Source organism: Dreissena polymorpha, chromosome 11 (genome assembly GCF_020536995.1).
Source record: "Dreissena polymorpha isolate Duluth1 chromosome 11, UMN_Dpol_1.0, whole genome shotgun sequence".
In the NCBI taxonomy this organism is placed as follows: Eukaryota; Metazoa; Mollusca; class Bivalvia; order Myida; family Dreissenidae; genus Dreissena; species Dreissena polymorpha.
The window spans coordinates 39301322-39322950 of NC_068365.1; the positions used below are offsets into that span (position 1 = coordinate 39301322).

The 21629-nt window shown below is 37.7% G+C and overlaps 1 protein-coding gene across 1 annotated transcript in view; it reads right to left on the bottom strand.

Moving 5' to 3' along the window:
• The window catches only part of LOC127850105 (protein dopey-1-like), a 111260-nt gene extending 89755 nt beyond the window's left edge, over positions 1-21505 (bottom strand). The window contains exons 1-7 of the mRNA XM_052382879.1: positions 21398-21505; positions 12567-12751; positions 11667-12019; positions 8569-8758; positions 7221-7396; positions 5796-6456; positions 3854-4078 (exon numbers count right to left, since the gene is read on the bottom strand). Coding sequence (XP_052238839.1) covers positions 3854-4078; positions 5796-6456; positions 7221-7396; positions 8569-8758; positions 11667-12019; positions 12567-12719 — 1758 coding nt within the window. The 5' untranslated portion in view covers positions 12720-12751; positions 21398-21505. The remainder of the gene's footprint in view (positions 1-3853; positions 4079-5795; positions 6457-7220; positions 7397-8568; positions 8759-11666; positions 12020-12566; positions 12752-21397) is intronic.
• Positions 21506-21629: the final 124 nt, after the last annotated feature.

A 21629-nucleotide genomic window follows, 5' to 3' on the forward strand; every position in this document is an offset into this window, starting at 1 on the left:
AGCATAAAAACTACAGACAGACATTGCATAAATACTACAGACAGATATTTGTTCAATAATACAGAAAAAAACACTGCATAAACTACAGAAAAACAATTCTTCAAGAATACAGAAAGACACTGCATACATACTACACAAAAACAATTGTTAAAGAAAACAAACATACACTGCATAAAGACTACTGACAGACAATTGTTCAAAAATACAGACAGACACTTGTTTAAGACTACAGACAGACACTTGTTTAAGGCTACAGACAGACACATGTTTAAGGCTATAGACAGACATTTGTTTAAGGCTACAGACAGACACTTGTTTAAGGCTACAGACAGACACATGTTTAAGGCTACAGACAGACACTTGTTTAAAGCTACAGACAGACACTTGTTTAAGGCTACAGACAGACACTTGTTTAAGGCTACAGACACTTGTTAAAGGCTACAGACAGACTTTTGTTTAAGGCTACAGACACTTGTTTAAGGCTACAGACAGACACTTGTTTAAGGCTACAGACAGACACTTGTTTAAGGCTACAGACACTTGTTAAAGGCTACAGACAGACACTTGTTTAAGGCTACAGACAGACACTTGTTTAAGGCTACAGGCAGACACTTGTTTATGACTGAGTCAGACCCTCGTTAGATTATAAACAAACACTGGTCTAAGGCCAAAGACAGAAACTGCATTAAAACTAGATACAGACACTGCATCATTACATACAGACTTGTTTAAGGTTTAAGACATACACTGGATCAAGAGCATAGAGGGCCCCATTTCAGACTACAGTCCAACCCCTACTTCCGGTCACCCCTCATCGCCGGTCGCCCTGTGTAGGCCGCGGGTCTGTGCCGCGACCGTCGATAAACACTATATAATGCACCCCTTTTTAGCGGTAACCCCGTTTCTCAAGCCAGCGGCAAGCAATTTTGCATCCCAAATGTTAAATTCCCACCACATGAGTGGTCACGCGCGAGTAAGTCAGTCATGTACACTTGCAAAATTGCACCAACGCAACGGCGCAAAAAATCAATACGTACTTCCAGTCTGCTGTTTAGGCTCTGCAGTACTGAAGCGTGATGTGTGATAAACATTTTGACAGCCAGTTTGCAAATTGCAATTAATTAGCAGCAGATTATCGGGTTATCGGGTTAAAAGCAATATGCGACCGTTTGATCTTTTTGTTTCCGCACATGCGATTATCATCTATTAGTACTGGAAAAGAGATTCTTAATTTATAATTGATTATGTGTAGCTGTTGAATCATACTATTTCAAGCATTTATGACAATTATGGGCTAATTAAAAGTTAAAAAGAACAACGCAACTTGTAACCGAAATCAACTGCTCTACATGTTCTCTGTGCTACAAAGTTGTTATCCAAAAATCAATACACGCACGCATGGGTATGTCATGACATTGTACATTGGTGCATAATTTTCGCGCTTTTGTCGGGACAAAGGAAATACATGAGGACTTTTTTGATGCTAGAATTTGTAAACGTCTCGTTAACATAAATCAATCGGGAGTGTGTTTCGGATTACAAATTATGATTCTCATTTGGGAATTTAACAAAACATTTATATTTGTTTTAAATTTACAATGATTTCAATATTAATTTTGATAAAACCATTTACTCGGCGAAATAAATGTTTTTATAATATTATGCATGAAAAAACGATTACCAGTAGGATTACACCTGGTTGCTATTATCAGTCTCTTAAGTAACTGGCCACGATTTTATCGTGGAGGAGATCACTGACGGGACCAATTCGTGCGGTAGGTATTACAAAAACATAAAACTGCAATAAACCAATTAAATTATCGATTTATAGTGACACTGGAGTTATTCACGCATAACTGATTCACAACTGTTCTTATCTTAAGTGCATTGGAGCCATACAACGCGCATTCTGTAAACAACGAATCATGAGAATGATTCTTTTTCATTGACTTGATTCTGATAAGGATGATATTGATGATGATTAGAAAGACGAATTGAATATTTTTTTAAAGGAAATGTTGTTTTATAGCTGACTTTAGAAAGGAAGAAATAAAATTATTTTAAGTCTATACATTGTTTAGTTCATGTACACATATTTACCATTTTGTTTATAAAAAAATTGAACAGTTGGCCGTGCACTCATCAACTCTAGACTCCCTATGATCCAACCCCCTCTTAAAAGGCCACCCCGCTTAAGCAGCCAATTTGGTCGTTTCCCTTGACTGGCTGCTTAAGAGGGGTTGGACTGTATACACAAACACTGGTTTGCGACAGTGGATAAACAATGGTTTGAGACTACACACAAACAGTGGTTTAAGACTGCAGAAAGACATTTGTTCAGAACAACGGACACACACTATGGGGATGAAATGTTTTCAATATACTGGTTAACCCATTTATGCCCAGTGGACTCTCCCATCCTTCTAAATTGGATCAATTTATTTCCAAAATTAGGGGTGTCAAGTATATTTATTTCTATATTTAGAATATTCCACAAAGAAATTCATTCAAGCAAACAGCGCAGACCCAGATGAGACGCCGCATTATGCGGCGTCTCATCTGGGTCTACGCTGTTTGCAATGTCCTTTTTTCAGGACGCTAGGCATAAATGGGTTAAGGACAGACACTCATTCAGGACTACAGACGCTGGCACAATACAAGCATTGGATCAAAACAGACACAGATTCAAGAGTCAGACAGACATTGATAGACAGACATTGGTTCAAGACAGACACTGGCTACATAAACGACACTGCATGGATACGAATAATCATTAAAGCAGAGAATAATGATAGGCAAGCACATGTGAGCTGAATAACACATGAATTGGAGCACATTATACATACCAAACAGACTCAAAGTTGACATGGAGTGGCTACAATCTGCTTATTGTTTGTTCACAAACTGAGTCTATTTGAAGTATTTAATTTCTAATAACAGTATTCCAATTTTAACAAATTTCCACCATATGATCATAAGTCTAATCTTTTAAAACGTTACAAATACTTAAATAATGATAAGTATTGTTTTAAATGAAAGAGCTAGAGTCAGCATAAAAATCAATAAAAATAAATACTGTACAATCATGTTTATTCATTGGCATGATATTTAATGATTTAAAAAAAGACTTTGGTGGACACGTTAATTCATGGTTATATATTTTTTTTAGCAAAAATACAATTTGAATTGGTTATTATTTTTATGAGTTTGTGTCAAAAATGTAGATTGATCAACCCGAAAATCAAATACAATTGGGCCATGTTCTGGGAAAACCGGGCTTAATGCATTTGCGGAAAGTGTTGTCCCAGATTAGCCTGTGCAGTCCGCACAGGCTAATCAGGGACGACACTTTCCCCTTTTATGACATTTTTCGTTGATACGAAGTCTCTTCTTTGCAAAATCCAATTTAGGCGGAAAGTGTCGTCCCTAATTTGCCTGTGCAGACTGCACAGGTTAATCTGGGATGATACTTTATGCACATGTATTATGCCCAGTTTTCTCAGAACACGACTCAATTTAAGTCCCAAGAATAACAATGATTTTACAGTATGAAGGCCCTCTTAAAAACTCTGCATTACTTTGTAAGTATTAACACTGATTTTCTGAATGCACAACAAGTAACACAAAGCAAGCCACAGAAAACATGTGCCTCATTCTTTTAAAATTGGGATTAGCCTGTGCAGTCTGCACAGTCTTATCAGAGAAAACACTGTTTGCTTTTATGTAATTTTGCATTTAAAGAAAGTGTCTTCATAGCAAAAATCCAGTTTTAGTGGAAAGTGTTGTCCCTGATTAGCCTGTGCAAACCCAGTTTTGATAGAAAGAGGCTCACATAAAGCTACACAGTTAGTACCTCCACCTGCTCTAGCATACTGGCGTCACATGACGTGTCAGCTGAATGGTCATGTGACCCTGACACCGTCACGGTTGGCTGAACCTTGGAGAGGATCTTAGAGCAGAGTCGCAGCATACGGAGGATGTGAGCGTCCGGGAGGTGGGAGCAGTGGCGGGTCAGACTTGTGATCAGACTGCACAGGAGGTGGGGAAGATGCTCTGTCTGGGTCTCACTGAACGTCTCCTGTGGGAGAGACATACAGACATATAACATCCTGTGGGAGAGCCATACAGACATATAACATCCTGTGGGAGAGACATACAGACATAAAACATCCTGTGGAAGAGACATACAGACATATAACATCCTGTGGGAGAGACATACAGACATATAACATCCTGTGGAAGAGACATACAGACATATAACATCCTGTGGGAGAGCCATACAGACATATAACATGCCGGTGGGAGAGACATACAGACATATAACATCCCTGGGAGAGACATACAGACATATAACAGATCAGACTATACAGGAGGTGGAACAGATGTACTGTCTGGGTCTCACTGAACGTCTCCTGTGGGAGAGACATACAGACATATTACATCATGTGAGAGAGCCATACAGACATATAACATCCTGTGGGAGAGACATACAGACATATAACATCCTGTGGGAGAGACATACAGGCATATAACATCCTGTGGGAGAGACATACAGACATATAACATCCTGTGGGAGAGAAATACAGACATACATGTGTATAACATCCTGTGGGAGAGACATACAGACATATAACAGATCAGACTGCACAGGGGGTGGGGCAGATGTTCTGTCTGGGTCTCACTGAACATCTCCTGTGTGAGAGACATGCAGACATATAACATCCTGTGGGAGAGACATACAGACATATAACATCCTGTGGGAGTGACATACAGACATATAACAGATCAGACTGCATAGGAGGTGGGGCAGGTGTTCTGTCTGGGTCTTACTGAACGTCTCCTGTGGGAGAAACATATGACATTGTTATGGGAAAACTGGGCTTTATGCATGAGCTTGAAGTGTCGTCACAGATTAGCCTGTGCAGTCCATACAGGCTAAGCATGCTAATCAGGGACAACACTTGCCGCCTTTACTGGATTTGAATTTTTTTCTTTAAACCAAAAATTCCTTAAAAACCGAAAGTGTTGTCCCTGATTTGCCTGCACTAACTGCACAGGCTCATATGGGACAACACTTCATGCAGATGCATTAAGCCCTGTTTTCCCAGAATGAGGCTCATACAGACTCACTGTAACTGGGCAGAACAGGATACAACATGTGAACCCACTCACTGTAACTGGGCAGAACAGGATACAACATGTGAACCCACTCACTGTAACTAGGCAGAACAGGATACAGCATGTGAACCCACTCACTGTAACTGGGCAGAACAGGATACAACATGTGAACCCACTCACTGTAACTGGGCAGAACAGGATACAACATGTGAACCCACTCACTGTTACTGGGCAGAACAGGATACAACATGTGAACCCACTCACTGTTACTGGGCAGAACAGGATACAACATGTGAACCCACTTACTGTTACTGCGCAGAACAGGATACAACATGTGAACCCACTCACTGTTACTGGGCAGAACAGGATACAACATGTGAACCCACTCACTCATGGCAACATGGCAAACAGGTCAATTAACAAATATGATTGGTCAATCAGAGAGATTTAAAATACAATCAAATTTTTAGATTTAAACCTTAAATGAACTGAAAAGACAAAGACAAAGTAAAAGTCACTAATCATACTGCTAAGCCCTCAACATGGTTTCAACAATTCCAATTTGTACATGCAGTGTGTTGTTATTACCTTAACATATCAATAGAAGTATATGCAAGACCTGCACAAATTTAAAGAGCCAGAGCTTTGCATCATCTACTTGAAGAAAAATGCGTTACCAGGGATACGATGTCCAGCAGATAGGCCACCAGTGTACACAGCTCGTCTATATCAGCTGACTCCTGGGGCTCAGACATGGACTGGGAACCGGATATCTTCCTGAGGGACCTCTGGCTCCCTGCACACCCATCCTGGCTCCCTATACATGCCTCCTGGTTCCCCACAAACCCCTCATGGCTCCCTGCACACGCCTCCTGGAACTTTCTCGAGGCATAGTCCCAGATGAAGTACGGCTCAAAAGTTCCAAACAGTAGGTTGGCTGTTTTCAAGAGTTCTTCATAATAGCTGTCATCTTTCTTCAAGGCTTGTTTTACAAAAGCAGAGACTTTGCTTGATTTAGAAATGTCATATTCTCTACACAAGCATCTGAATATAGACAGCAGCACACTTTCTAGGATTACTGGACCGATCTCTGGTTTGTCCAGCAGGCTGATGAGGATTCTGAAGGGTTTTAGGACGGCTGAGCGAGCAGATACTGTGTCAGATCCCCCGGGCTTCTCCACCAGTAGCTGTCTCAATGCCTGCACCAGGAGGTCCCGGGAATACCGCTCAAAGTAGGTCATCTCGCCTGATGGAGACTCTGAGACGTCTCCCTTGGATCTTGCTTCCTGAACTTGCACCAGCGTAGTGTTGCTGCCCAGCAACCAGGCATAGAACCTCCTGAATAATGCACACAGAACAAATGAGCTGCGTTATGGGAAAACTGGGCTAAATACATGAACATAGTGTTGTCCTACATTTGCCTGTGCAGTCCACAACAGCTAAGCAGATACAACACTCTCCACTTTTATTAATTATTTTTCTTTCAAATGAAGTATCTTCTAAATGAAAATCCAGTCTAGGCGTAAAGCATCGTCCCTTATTAGCTTATGTGGACTGCAAAGTCTAATCTGGAATATCACTTTACCCACATGCATTAGCCCAGTTTTGGTAGAACAGGGTACAAATGAAAGATAGTTGTGAACAGCCATTGAATATTGTATTTATAAAACAAAATTGAAGGATATAAGGAAGCTTATTTGAATGGTATGATAAAACTGTCACGCTCAATATATAACATCATGAAGCATGGATTGACAAATTAATAAATAAATTTTACTTGATTTCATGTAACAGTTACTTAGGGATTGCCCATTTTTGGAGTATGGCATGTTAGCAAATTTTCAATAAAGACAAAAACATACAGGAATAATAGAAATGTTCTACAAAGCTCAGTATACAAATGACCAAACAAAAAAATGATGAACATTTGCAAAAAATTGTTTTTGTCTTGCACAATTTACTTCTTTGTCTAAGATCATAACCTTGTAATCTGTAAATATTCTTGCTTTACACACTCAATCAAGAAGGAAGATTTTTTGTAGTACAAGCATGCCATTTCAGTTTAACAAACATCATCAAGATAGGATGCAGCCTCCATGTACCTGTTGAGGGACATGTCCCTCCTGAGAAGTACAGTGATGGTGGCCAGGACAACACGCGCCATGTCCGCGTGGGTCAGTTGGCGGTTGTGCAGGGGGAAGGCCACCAACAGGAAGTCCAGCATACTTCTCTGTACCAGCACACTGCTGTCCTGTACTGCACTGCACAGCGCCTCAATCTTTAATTGGTAATTCATACTTGGTATTAACCACATCTAACTACATAATTCTTTGTGTATTCGTTTTGTTAATGACATAATAACCAATGGTAGCTTGTATATAATGTAATGCCCTTGCGTTAAAATATCTAAATACATGAAGTTGTCAAAAACACTCAGAGTTCCGGCTTGATAAAAAAAACAAAGCACACACGAACGAAATCATGCCTACAATTTATATATCCCTTTGCCTTTCCAAGATGGATAACAAACAAAAACAAGAGATGTGTTTGTCAGAGACACAATGCCCTTTACTGCGCCGCTTTAAATTTTTTATTTTCTATTATATCCCTTTACTTCCCTTGTGAAAATGATCTGTACCTGCCAAATGATATAAAATAGAAATCATCATCCTTTAAAGCTTGTTACTACCCTCGGATTTGTTTTTTTTACCTTTTACCTTTAAGGATGACCTTGACCTTTCAACACTCCAAATGTGCAGCTCCATGAGATACACTTGCATGCCAAATATTAAGTTGCTATCTTCAACATTGCAAAAGTTATAAGCAAGGTTAAAATTTTCAGACAGACGGACAGATTGATGGACGGACAGTTCAACTGCTTTATGCCACCCTACTGGGGGCATAAAAAACATTTGCACTTAAACTTACAGAATGAAATATTGCTCTGAGTTATGTAATTTATTGACTCAAATGTTGAATCCAGAGCAAGAGAACAACCTTCATAGTTGTAAGTAAAAATGGTGTTATAACCTAGGCAAAATAAAGTTATTGAGCACTAGTCAAGAAACTAGCATAAAGCTACTAGAACCAAAATTAAATATTGTATTCTTACATGAATAGTGTGTGAGTTTGTACATACAAGAACAAAATTTCCACTTTCTTATTGTCCAATTATGGACAGAAAACCGGGCATTATGCATGTGCGTAAAGTGTGGTCCCAGATTAGCCTGTGCATTCCACACAGGCTAATCAGGGACGACACTTTCTGCTGACATTTTTCGTTAAAATGAAGTCTCTTCTTAGCAAAAATCCAATTAAGGCAGAAAGTGTCGTCCCTGATGAGCCTGTGCGGACTGTACAGGCTAATCTGGGGCGACACTTTACGCACATGCATTACGCCCAGTTTTCTCATAACAAGATACATATTTTAAGCAGTATTCAGATGCTTACCATGAGGCTGATGTTGAGGCCGACCATGTGCAGCTGGTCCTCCATGGTCTGCTTCTTGTTGTAGTGGGCCATGAGGAAGGTGATGGCCGCCAGACGGACGGACGGACAGCTGTGTACGCACTCCCAGAGACAGGTGTAGAAGTATGGGGGATCTGTGCACTCACAGAAGTCTAGCAACAGGGCATCAGTCCTGTAAACAGGAGATATCATTCAACAATGCTTATGGTATTTTTGATGATTTAGTTTATAAATAATTATTAGCTCGACTGTTTTCAGAGAAAACCCGAGGTATTGTCATAGCCAGCTCGTCGTGTCCGTCGTCTTGTCGTTTCGTCTGCGTCGTGCTCAAACCTTAACATTGTGCCAAGGTTTGAAACATTGGCTCTAAAATCAAAGTGCTTCCACCTTCAACTTTGAAACTTCATATGTAGCTGCACCTTGATGAGCTCTACATGCCACGCCCATTTTTTGGTCACTAGGTCAAAGGTCAAGGTCACTGTGACCTCTTAAAAAAAAAAAATTGTGACAAGCTTTCATTTATTATACAAAAGGGCCAAGATGGCCCTTGTTCGCTCACCTTAGAGGAGTCTGTTCATTCAATCTTTACCAAATGTCAAACTTGATCTAGATATTGTCCAGACAAACATCCTGGTCAAGTTTCATCATTATTTCATCTGCGAGTCATGATCAATGTACCTACAAAGTTTCATGATCCTAGGCGTAAGCATTCTTGAGTTATCATCCGGAAACCATTTTTCTAAGTTGAGTCACAGTGATCTTGACAGCCATTGTGTGAATACGTTTTTTGGCACTGTGACCTTGGCCTTTGACATAGTGACCCGATAATCAATAGGGGTCATCTGCGAGTCATGATCAATATACCTATGAAGTTTCATGAATCTAGGCATAAGCGTTCTTGAGTTATCATCCAGAAACCATTTTAATATTTCAGGTCACTGTGACCTTGACCTTTGACATAGTAACCTAAAAATCTATAGGGGTCATCTGTGAGTCATGATCATTCTACCTATGAAGTTTCATGATCCTAGGCATAAGCTTTCTTGAGTTATCATCAAGATACCATTTTACTATTTCAGGTCACCGTGACCTTGACCTTTGACCTAGTGACCTGAAAATCAATAGGGGTCATCTTCGAGTCATGATCAATATACCGATGAAGTTTCATGATCCTAGGCATAAGCGTTCTTGAGTTATCATCTGGAAACCATTTTACTATTTCGAGTCACCGTGACCTTGACCTTTGACCTAGTGACCTGAAAATCAATAGGGATCATCTACGAGTCATGATCAATGTACCTAGGAAGTTTCATGATCCTAGGCCAAAGCGTTCTTGAGTTATCATCCGGAAACCATTTTACTATTTCAGGTCATCATAACCTTGACCTTTGACCTAGTGACCTGAAAATCAATAGGGGTTATCTACGAGTTATAATCAATGTACCTTTGAAGTTTCATGATCCTAAGCCTAAGCGTTCTTGAGTTATCATCCGGAAACCATTTTACTATTTCGGGTCATCGTGACCAAGACCTTTGACCTAGTGACCTGAAAATCAATAGGGGTTATCTGCGAGTCATGACCAATGTTTCTATTAAGTTTTGTGATCCTAGGCATAAGCGTTCTTGAGTTATCATCCGGAAACCATTTTACTGCTTTGGGTCACCATGTTCTTGACCTTTGACCTAGTGACCTGAAAATCAATAGGGGTCATCTGCGAGTCATGATCAATGTACCTATGAAGTTTCATGATCCTTGGCATAAGCGCTCTTGAGTTATCATCCGGAAACCATCTGGTGGGCGGACGGACCGACATGAGCAAAACAATATACCCCCTCTTCTTCGAAAGGGGGGGGGGGAGGCATAATGAGAAAACAGCCCCCCCCCCCAGCAGCCATGTTATTCAATTTACCGGAACCATTTTTTAACTCAACTCTCGTATCAAGGAAACAAATGTTCTGAGCAAATTTCATGAAAATTGGGCCAAAAATGTGACTTCTACTGTGTTCACATGTTTTCACTATATACATATAGAGATAAATGCCCCGCCCACTGGCGGCCATGTTTTTTCACCCATCCCAACCATTTTCACACTCATCCGAGATATCAATAAAACCAATGTTTTGACCAATTTTTATGTTGATTGGGCAAACATTGTGACTTCTAGAGTGTTTACAAGGTTTCTCTGTAGCCACATAGGGGAAAACTCCCACTATATACATATAAAGAAAAATGCCCCGCCGGCCAAGTTTTTTCACCGATCTCGACCATTTTCGAACTCGTCCGAGACATCAAATGAACCAATGTTTTGACTAACTTTCATGATGATTGGGCAAAAATTGTGACTTCTAGAGTGTTTTCAAGGTTTCTCTATGGCCAAATAAGGAAAACTGTCCCGCCCACTGGCGGCCATGTTTTTCAACGGATCGGAACCACTTTTGAACTAAACCAAGATATCATTAAGACAAACGTTTTGACAAAGTTACATGAAGATTGAGCATGAAATGTGACTTCTACAGTGTTTACAAGGTTTTTCTTTTTTTTTTGACCTAGTGACCTAGTTTTTGACCCGGCACAACCCAGTTTTGAACTAGGCCGAGATTTCATTGGGACAAAGCTTCTGACCAAGTTTTTTTCTGACCAAGTTTCATGAAGATGGGACAAGAAATGTGGCCTCTAGAGTGTTTACGAGCAAATGTTAACGAACGGACGGACATACTACGGACAAAGACCAGTCACAAAAGCTCACCTGAGCAATCAGGTGAGCTAAAAATGCACCCGCAGCCGAGCATTGGCACCCGTTATGCAGTGCCCTTGTTTGTGTTCAACATACTATGGAATTGTTACAATTTTTTAAACCCAGATCTTTCCCTTATAAATGTTCTAAGAACATTTAAAATAAAACTTCATCCTTCACACATGTTAGTATTTACCCTAAGCCTTATACTATAACTGGGTGAATGCATGACAATGTTCATAATAAGATTTCTTTTTTTTCAAATCCACCATAATGATATCAATAACATAATTATAATGTGTCAAACAAAGTTCAATGAAATGGAATAGTTTGACCTTGACTTACTGGTCATAGAACTCTGAGCCTTCCTCGAGACCTGGTAACAGGCCCAGTAGCAGTCCATTGAGGCCTGGTTTGATCCTGCGCCCCAGCGTCACAAAGTGGTGCTCATATATCAGGAGCAGCACCGGCTTCACATTCATGGCAGAGTAACTGAGCAGCGGGAACAGTCCTGCGCTGTAGATGAACAGGTCCTGGGCAAGCCGGTCAGTGCCTATGCATTTGAAGATGATGTCATACGTCTCCAGGGCCTTCATGTGTACACCGCTGGGAAGGGCAGGATGCAGACACTGGGCCAGTCTCTTGCCTATAGTCACCCGCTTGGGAATCACAGGGTACCGCACATGGGCCAGCAACACCTGCAGTAAACAATTGAATCACTGGGTACCACACATGACCAGCAAAACCTGCAACAACCGATGGAATCACTGAGTGCCACACATGGGCTAGCAAAAAGTGCAATAACCAATGGAAATATTAAGCTACAGTTCAATTTGTCCGTACATCAGTCATATTATTTGTCATGAAGAAATACATTTCTGAGTTTAACATGCTTATCAATCGGTATAAATGATGTTACAGCAGGTAATAAATAATTTCTCGAAGTTGTCAAACATTTTGTCCATGGACAACCATTTTAAGAAACAATACTCATTGTAAAATAATAAATGACCAGACCTATTTCAATTTCACAAAAGCCTGCGTAGATATAATTTTTTAATTTATCCGTTTTACCCTATATCAATGCTACTTCTTAATCTGGATTGCCAAACAACTGATCAAAGTTACACAAATATATGATAAATATTAGAAAATAGTCATACCTAAACTCTGTGTATCAAATAGCAATACTGATATTCCATGTAAATGTTAATGTACAGTATATTAGCAAACAAAAGGGCCCACCTTATTAAGTTTTCCAAGTGCTGATATCAGATCTGCCCATTCACTCGTCGAGTCAAAACTCTTGAGTGCTTTCTCGACCTGGGTGATGTAGGAACGGTACTTGCTGTCATTGAGTAATTCACACTCCTCGGCAAGGATTGACAGGGCACTCATGACTGGTCAGGAACTTGAGGAAGTGGTACTATCTAAAGTGTAAAAAGTATGCCTGTCAATGGTCAGGAAGTGGTTCTATCTAAAGTGTAGAAAGTATGCCTGTCAATGGTCAGGAAGTGGTTCTATCTAAAGTGTAGAAAGTATGCCTGTCAATAGTCAGGAAGTGGTTTTATCTAAAGTGTAGAAAGTATGCCTGTCAAGCAATCCAAATTCCTCGCATAGTCTTTCCAGGTACTCAAAATAAAACCAGTGTAATCATACAGAAAATTATTAGTAAACGCATAGAAAAGTGTAAATACACTGCACTCTGAAAATTTAGCAAAAGTGGAACTGAAATTGATGCGCACTGACTGGTTAGAAATGCACAGGTGACATTAACGTACAACATTGTACAGGCAAGTGTTTAGTCAAGAAATCGATAAGAAATACAAAATAAACATTATAACACCTAAATAATATTTAAGAAAAGATATCATATTTAGTACAAATATTGTGTATTGATACACTTAATTGCATCTTTATAAAATTTGAGTTAGTATATATGGCATCAGAGTAAAGGTGTTTGGAAGACAAACCCAACGACAATTTCACAAAACAAAGCTATGAATAAGCAGTAAAAATTTTTTGAAGAAGGACTTCAATAAATTAAATTACAAAAATAACTTGAAATAGCGCGGCAGATGCCAACGCGTATCCCCACGCTGCATGTTTGACCCAGGGGGCGTCCCAGGGTTGGTAATGGGGCCATGCATAGTTGGGATTCAACATATTGTCATAAGTGATGTTCAGTATCAATTTGACGTAAATCTGTGTAGAAATGAAAAAGTTAATGTAAAATAACATAAAAAATGAGTGAAAATCTCTGACATGGCCCAACCCCAACCCCCATAACTTTTGACCTAGGGGTCAGATCAAAATTCCAAATAGTGCAGGGTCGCAAATATGCTCATAGCTACCATGTGTGTACATGTAAGTTTCAAGGTTGTAGTGCTTATAGTATAGTAGGAGATAGTGGCCAGGACGGACCAACGGACGGACAGCGGAGATAACCACAATATCTCCACGCTTTTCAAAAAGCGTGGCGATAATAATAAATTATATAATTATAATGATCAATTATATGTACTTGCTAGTGTGTTTAATTCTTCATGAGGTTTTGAAAGTGTACAATGTGTATTCAATCAACCATACAACAGAGCCCTATAAAAAGCAAGAATGATTAAAAAGCAAATTACACAACAGTATTTAAATGTAATGATCAGTTTCTTTTACATTTGATGATTTTTTGTAACATGAAATGAAACTATTGATGAATATAAACATACGTACAACTGAAAAACAAAACTGTGCCTGATGCCAATTATAGTGTATACATGTACATGTATATTGGAATCTCTTCACTAGTTAGTATGAGTGATACATAAATAGCATTTATATACATGTATCAGAAATCGACATTGTTTTTATGTTTTGTTAAAACTTGGCAGTGATCTTTTTTGTTTTTATTTGTTACAGCCTGTGCCATTTGAAAATAAGCGCGATAAACCGTGAAATTGGGAAAAATAGTGCGATAAACCATGAAATTGGGAAAAATTAAGCATTATAAATATTATTATAAGTAACAGAATTAATATTATTGTTATGTGCATGTTCAGAGTGTTTTCTAGCCATTTTGGGAAAACGAGTCTGGTCAAATTGGGAATTTTTTTATCGATAAAAGTGGCAAATTTGGGAATTATTTATGACAAAAAGGACTAAATTAAAGTTATATATTTTGTAGGATGTTTCAAAAATAAAGTTGAGATCTAGAGTTAAGAAATAATAATTAAGTCATAAGAGACTTCTTCCTTAAAAAAAAACAAAACAAAACAAAACAAGAGCTGTCACTATAGGATGACTTATGCCCCCTATAAACGCTTGATAGAAGTTATGAGCTTTTTTTAGAAACCTAAACACAGATTTCGAAACCTAAACACAGACCTTAAGTTCAAGGTCAAGGTCACAGGGGTCAAAATTTGTGCGCATATGGAAAGGCCTTGTCCGTATACACATGCATACCAAATATGAAGGTTATATCTCAAGGGACATGGAAGTTATGAGCATTTTTCGAAACCTAAACGCAGATTTCGAAACCTAAACGCGGACCCTAACTTCAAGGTCAAGGTCACAGGGGTAACAATTTTTGTGCGCATGGAAAGGCCTTGTCCATATACACATGCATACCAAATATGAAGGTTATATCTCAAGGGACATAGAAGTTATGAGCATTTTTCGAAACCTAAACGCAGATTTCAAAACCTAAACGCGGACCCTAAGTTCAAAGTCAAGGTCACAGGGGTAAAAAATTGTGTGCGTATGGAAAGGCCTTGTCCATATACACATGCATACCAAATATGAAGGTTATATCTCAAGGGACATAGAAGTTATGAGCATTTTTTCGAAACCTAAATGCAGATTTCGAAACCTAAACGCGGACCCTAAGTTCAAGGTAACAGGGGTAAAAAAATTTGTGCGTATGGAAAGGCCTTGTCCATATACACATGCATACCAAATATGAAGGTTATATCTCAAGGGACATAGAAGTAATGAGCATTTTTCGAAACCTAAACGCAGATTTCGAAACCTAAATGCGGACCCTAAGTTCAAGGTCAAGGTCACAGGGGTAAAAAATTTTGTGCGTATGGAAAGGCCTTGTCCATATACACATGCATACCAAATATGAGGTTATATCTCTAGGGACATAGAAGTTATGAGCATTTTTTGAAACCTTAACGCAAAGTGTGATGGAAAGACAGACGGACAGTCCAATCACTATATGCCACCTTTTCTTCGAAAAGGGGGCATAACATTTTTTTTTTTTTGGAAATTGGGCTTTTTTGGGATGTTTTGGTCAGATTTTGGGGAAAAAAAACGTGGAATTTTGCGATAGGGAAGAAGCCGAAAATCAGTGGTAATTTTGGGCAAAAAAATCACTGCTTGGGTCAAACTTAAGTGCTTTTTTTAGGATGTCATTTGTACATTGCCGTAATATAGACTTCACACGTAATAACAGAGTTTTAATTGACGAGTACCCGCTCAATATGTTACTGTTTGGAAGTAAATTGCATAATTATTGAATACTTTAATTTTATGAATTAAACGGATAAGCATCTTTACAGTGTATAGTTATTGATCATCTAATTTAGACAAATGACTTTTATTTTTTACAATATGTTACATACCTTATTTGAGCAACAGTTAATTATTTTGGTGTAAATTCAGGGTTTTTTTTGGCCCCATTTTATAGCCGAAATTCGGCTATGTTCCCAATCCCAAAAAGTATACTTTTTTCCCAAAATGTGGCAAAAATTTCCCAATTGCCAAAAAAAAAAAAAAAAAAAAAAAAGTGTTTTTTTTTTTTTTAGAAAGAAGTCTTATGTGTATTTTATCTCAATTACATCTAACAAAGTATTATATGATTTTTTTTCTTTTAATTTGAATGATTATAAAGAGTTAAATCAAATTTAGTATTTCCCTAATCAGTGGACTTTTTGTGTGGAAAAAAAGGCTTATGAATTTATTTTCCCAATTTCATGAAAATGCCAATAAAATTCCCAATTCCAAAGCCATGGGCTATCTTCCCAAAAAATGGAAAAAAAACCCTGAAATTACTCAACTAAATGCTTGCTAAATACTACTACCCAATGAGAAAAAAAGTTGGTATCATAAATTGTGTTTGTTACCATACTTTGCCATCTGTGTTTTATGACACTATGTTGTTAGTTAGTTTTGACAATATGATCAAAACAGGGACCTATAATTTTTGCAAATTGTTTCCTTATCAAAACAAATCACTTTGTGCTGATTAAAGAGGCAATTAAACACCGGAATAAAAATGCTCAAACAAATTTAAGATTAATGCAAACAATCAAATCAAAACAATTAAATTACTCACAAAAATGTATTCAATGTGTTACAGTGTTAGTTTTCTCAGACAATTACTAAAGCAGTCAGTTAAATTATATGCTGTGTGTATGGAATCAATGTATTTTTTATCCTTATTTGTTTCGGTACATTAACTTTAATTTATTCTGGAAGTTATTTGAATTTTGATGGTTTTTGTTGTTATAGAAAACTGGTCGCTAAGATGTGTGGTCTTAAAGATGTGCCAGAGCTCCAGATATTTTTTTCAGCCGAGGGGTATTTCACTCATGAAATTTTTAATTGATGAGTAAAAATCAAAATCCGATAATTTTAAGGAGTATTTATGTACAAAGCCGTTGTCTGTGACCTTATTTCCGTCATGTTTCTTTATCTGCACCGATTTTATTATAACATATGTTAATATACTGTCAATAATAGGGCGTACTATTTTTTCTGGTGTTACTACTGACGTTGTCGACTTTAAAAATCGACCATTTTTAACTGGCTCGCCATTACTATTTGTTTTATTTACATGACAACAAAACACAAACACATGCAGACGCAGCAGAATACATCACAAAAAGAAAAGCGCTTTCGGGACAGAGACTGCCGGTCAGGACGGAACAGATCGTGACGGTCATATGAAAAACAAGCAAGCAGCAAGTTTACGCATTACATTATGTAGCATCCCCAGCTGATTTTTTTAAAGCCATATTTGTTAGTTTATTCATAACATCATGAAAGTGCTCCTTAAAACAAACTCAGAACTCTTTGAATTTTTCAAATATCTCTACTAGATCCAAAGTTATGGGAATTTTAAGTTGAGGAATTTTCACCAAATTTAGCCACTTTTTTGGTCTGTAGAAGACCAAATTTGCAGGAATTCGCAGCACCGACGCTGATAATATTTTTATATAAATTGTTATAAAAAAATTATTTATCAATATATCTTTATGAAAATTGGTATGCACATGTAAATTGACATGCCCCTTATATTTTTCATGTCTATTTTTGTCTATCTTTAAGTGCAAATTATTTTTTCCCATAAAAAAACCATGTGTGATGTACGTGTTTTTTTTTAATTATCAGTCGTTGCATCTCTGCAGCACTTATTCATATGACTGATGTAATTTTCAAACTGGTTCCTAATCCATTGATAGTGTACATGTACATCTTGTTAATATATAAAGACATTAAACAAACATGTATTTGAACAGAAAACTTTTATTTTACCAATATTTCAAAGTAATACCAATATTCCAAAGTAAACAAATACATGTAGCAAATAAAAAACCAGTAAAAACATGTTATTTACAGGAATAATATACAGAAAATTGTTAATTCCTTTTTAACTGTATTATCTCTCTCTCTCTTTATATATATATATATATATATGTATATAAACTATATACAATTTAGAATTTACATTAATTACAAGAAAGCAACATCAGCCAGCGATACATGTATCTACAATTTACTAACCTAAAAAAACACCTTGCTGAATGTTTGGTAAGCTTTTGTTATGTCAGCATGTTCTGCAACAAACCAAAGTCTTCCAGAGTTTTTACATTCTGGCATGAAACCATGCCTTAAAATGAACCGAGGGTTCACTTGTTGTTCATCTTTACGGGTTGGCCAAATGTAATGTCCTGTATTTTTGGTTTGCGCTAAAAAGTGAACGGTGAGAGTTTTTGAATCGTCAGAAACCTGATGAACTATACCCAGGTTCCAGTTGTCCTGGTAGGCCACAGCAACATATTCATTTTTGACAAATTGAATGTCGTCATTCATGTTGATTAATTCGGCTTCATTTTCAATTTCTTCAGCAATATCGTTTTTTCGTTTCCTTCCTTTCTTCTGATTTTCAGTTGACATGTCTTTATTTATTTCATTTAAAACATTCTTCTCACATGAAATGTGTTCTTCTCGCAGTTTCTTCCCTTCTTTCCGAGCATTTTTTAACAAACTGGAACGGTCATTTGAGGACATTTTGTCGAACCAATTCATCAAGTTCACTCGACTTCGTTTGATCATTTGCACTGATGAATGGTGATGCAGGGACGCATTGGGCCTACGTCTTTGCGAGCTGTCCAAGTCCCCGAAGTGATGTTCACAGCTCAGGTTTGTAGAGTGAGCAAACTTCGTGTGGTCGAGGTCTTCTTCGCTTGGCATGGCACCAAATTGTCCACCCGGCAAAAAGTCAACCAACTGTTTATCGATACACCTAACCATTCCACTGGCAACAACGCTGATGGTATCAAGCAACAGTACTGTGTCCTCTAGGTCTCCACTTAACAACTTCTTCATGAAGAGGTGTCCGTTAGGTATATCGGCGACATCCTCAGCCGCCCACTGTCTTTCGGTTATAAGCAGCTTTGGATTGTTGACGCAGTCGCTCAAGTACATCCTCAAGCTCTGAACACTCTTGTACAGGAGGAGATAAGGTACTGACCCTGATGTTACAAGGTTCCAGTATGGGCCAGTCACCTTGACAAAAATGAGTCCATAACACTTAAGCATGGTTTTGATTTGTTCGCACTGCAAGTCCGCCTTAACTGATGAGCTTTCTATTAGGCTGCTGCACAGTATTTAAAACTGATATCATGTCGTCGGCATGTAGCAGAACTTCTGCGGATGTTTGGAACAGTCCGTTGAAGCGATTGTCACGGTAGTTTCCAATCACAGACTTCACGCCTGAAACATAAAAGCATTCCTATAAACATTTATCTGAAGTTTACAAAACAAGAGTAAAAAATTTATTGAATAATTTCCAATTATTTAAATTCCACAAGATTTATTGACATTTAAAATGATCTGTAAATTATTTAAAATTGCAATTATTATATGTTCAACATTATATTTTATAGTATTATACCATATTGGTAAAGATAATGTTAATTGATGACATACATTAAATGCACTGTTTCATGTATTTCAAATATTTATTTTTGTTTCAGGTAAAATAAAAAATACACTTAAAAGAGGGAGAAAATCTGCCTATTACCATTTTTGCTACAGTGTGCCTCCCATCTGTCACGCAGGCCAAGGTGGTCACCAGCAGGTCCAAATGTTTCAGAGACCATGCGGACCACACGCTCGACGACTGTTCCGGTCTTCCTCCATGACTTGAACTGGGACAGACTGTCACGCCCTAACGGGCCATCTGACTCAACCATTTTGTTTTCAAAGTTCTTAACATCTTCACATGAATACTTGTGAAACCCAAGCAAAACATGGGCCATACAGTGGAAATGTTTAACCTTCATTTTGTCACTTTCTGTAGTCATTTCTAACACTTCATCTCGCCACTCATCAAGAAGTCTATCTGCAGCTTTTTCATTGCTTGCACGATCTGACATACTGAACGCAAGTTTGTTCAATGAATTCCTCACAAAAGAATCAGCATCGGCTGCTGTCTGTACTTCTGAGAGTTCTTTTATGTGTTTTTTTGTAGTCTAATTGATGGCTTTTGCAGTCTCATGAGCAACTCGCGTGAATCCTAGGCTCATTACTTCACCACTATCAAGGGTGATTGATGTATCCAGGATCTTTTGTTTTTTTCTACTTGTTCCATCTCTGTAATGATTATGATTCAAGTGGATTCATTGATGGCAAACCGGATTTCAATATATCAAACAGGTTAAACATGTGCTTAGTCACGTAATCTGAATGGTAAGCAGGTGGTATCCGTAAAACTTGTTTATTATATGTATATTTTGGCTGCCATTTAAAAAGTGCTTGAAGGAAAAATGTTTTTCCATAGTGCAACACAAGAGATGAACTGATAGCAAACATAATACATGTATGCTTGAAGTTGGGCGATTCGGGTTTTATTGAATGTGATGTTTTCACCAGCAGCGTATATCGATTCTCAACAATGAAGCGGGGGGCCCGTTGTGTCAACATCGACCTTTATCGTGGGCCAAAATGAAATGATACCGTTCTGACTGAGGAGTAAATCAGGTCGGGAACCACATTCTATACTTAGATGGTGATGTCACTACGTTTTTACCAGTGTGGACACAATGACGGGAACCAGTCATGTTTACATGAATTTATATGCATGTATAAATGGCTAATAGGCATTGAAATTGAACACAATGCGTAATCCGAACTTAACCAGGAGTTTTTTTACTTACCACAATTTTAAGTCATAAGTATTTTCCATTTGTTCATGCGTATTTTACGCCATCTTATCTGGCCCTCTGAGATGTACAGATTTTTTTTGGAAACTACATAATAATGAGAACAAACAGCATGTTCAGTTGGTATTTAATTATAAGTAAAACTATTAACAACAACAGTATAATAGTTTAAAAATGAATTTTTCTTTTACACTAATGTTTAATGCAGACATCAATGTGTAAAATAATATTAAATGTATGATATTGAATTATTGTGAACGCTAATATGAATACCCAACCAGTGGCCACAGTCTAAACTTTGCAGGTGCACATGACATCACTTGTCAACTCAACTGGTCTATAAAAAACTTCCTTATCAAACAAAATACTTATGTCCATTCCAACAAAGTAGCAAAACAAACAATATGCACTAAAACCAATTGATATGACAATAACACATGATTGCTATGAATGACGAGTGAAGTTAAAAAAATAAAAATCGCTGTTTTAAGTGTTTCACAAACTTACTGAAAAAAATCAAGTAAAACAACTAAAACAAAAATCAAGTAAATCAGCTGACTGAAACAGTGACGTGATATTTATATTTGCAATTGATCTAAAGTGCAAGAACAAACAAATCAAAAAGGTCACCTGACGAAGCAACTATATGCGCATTTCACTTGATGTTATAGACTATTTAATTAAACAATAAAACATATTTTTCTAGACAACATTTTGCAATGTGTATTTTTAAGTTTGACACATAACAAGTAGAAAACTACATCGACACCGGTATATACGAATTAATTTATCGTTGTAAGCAAAATAAAAATATTGAGTGGCGCATACAAGCTTATTATAAAATCAACTGCTCCATTTTAAG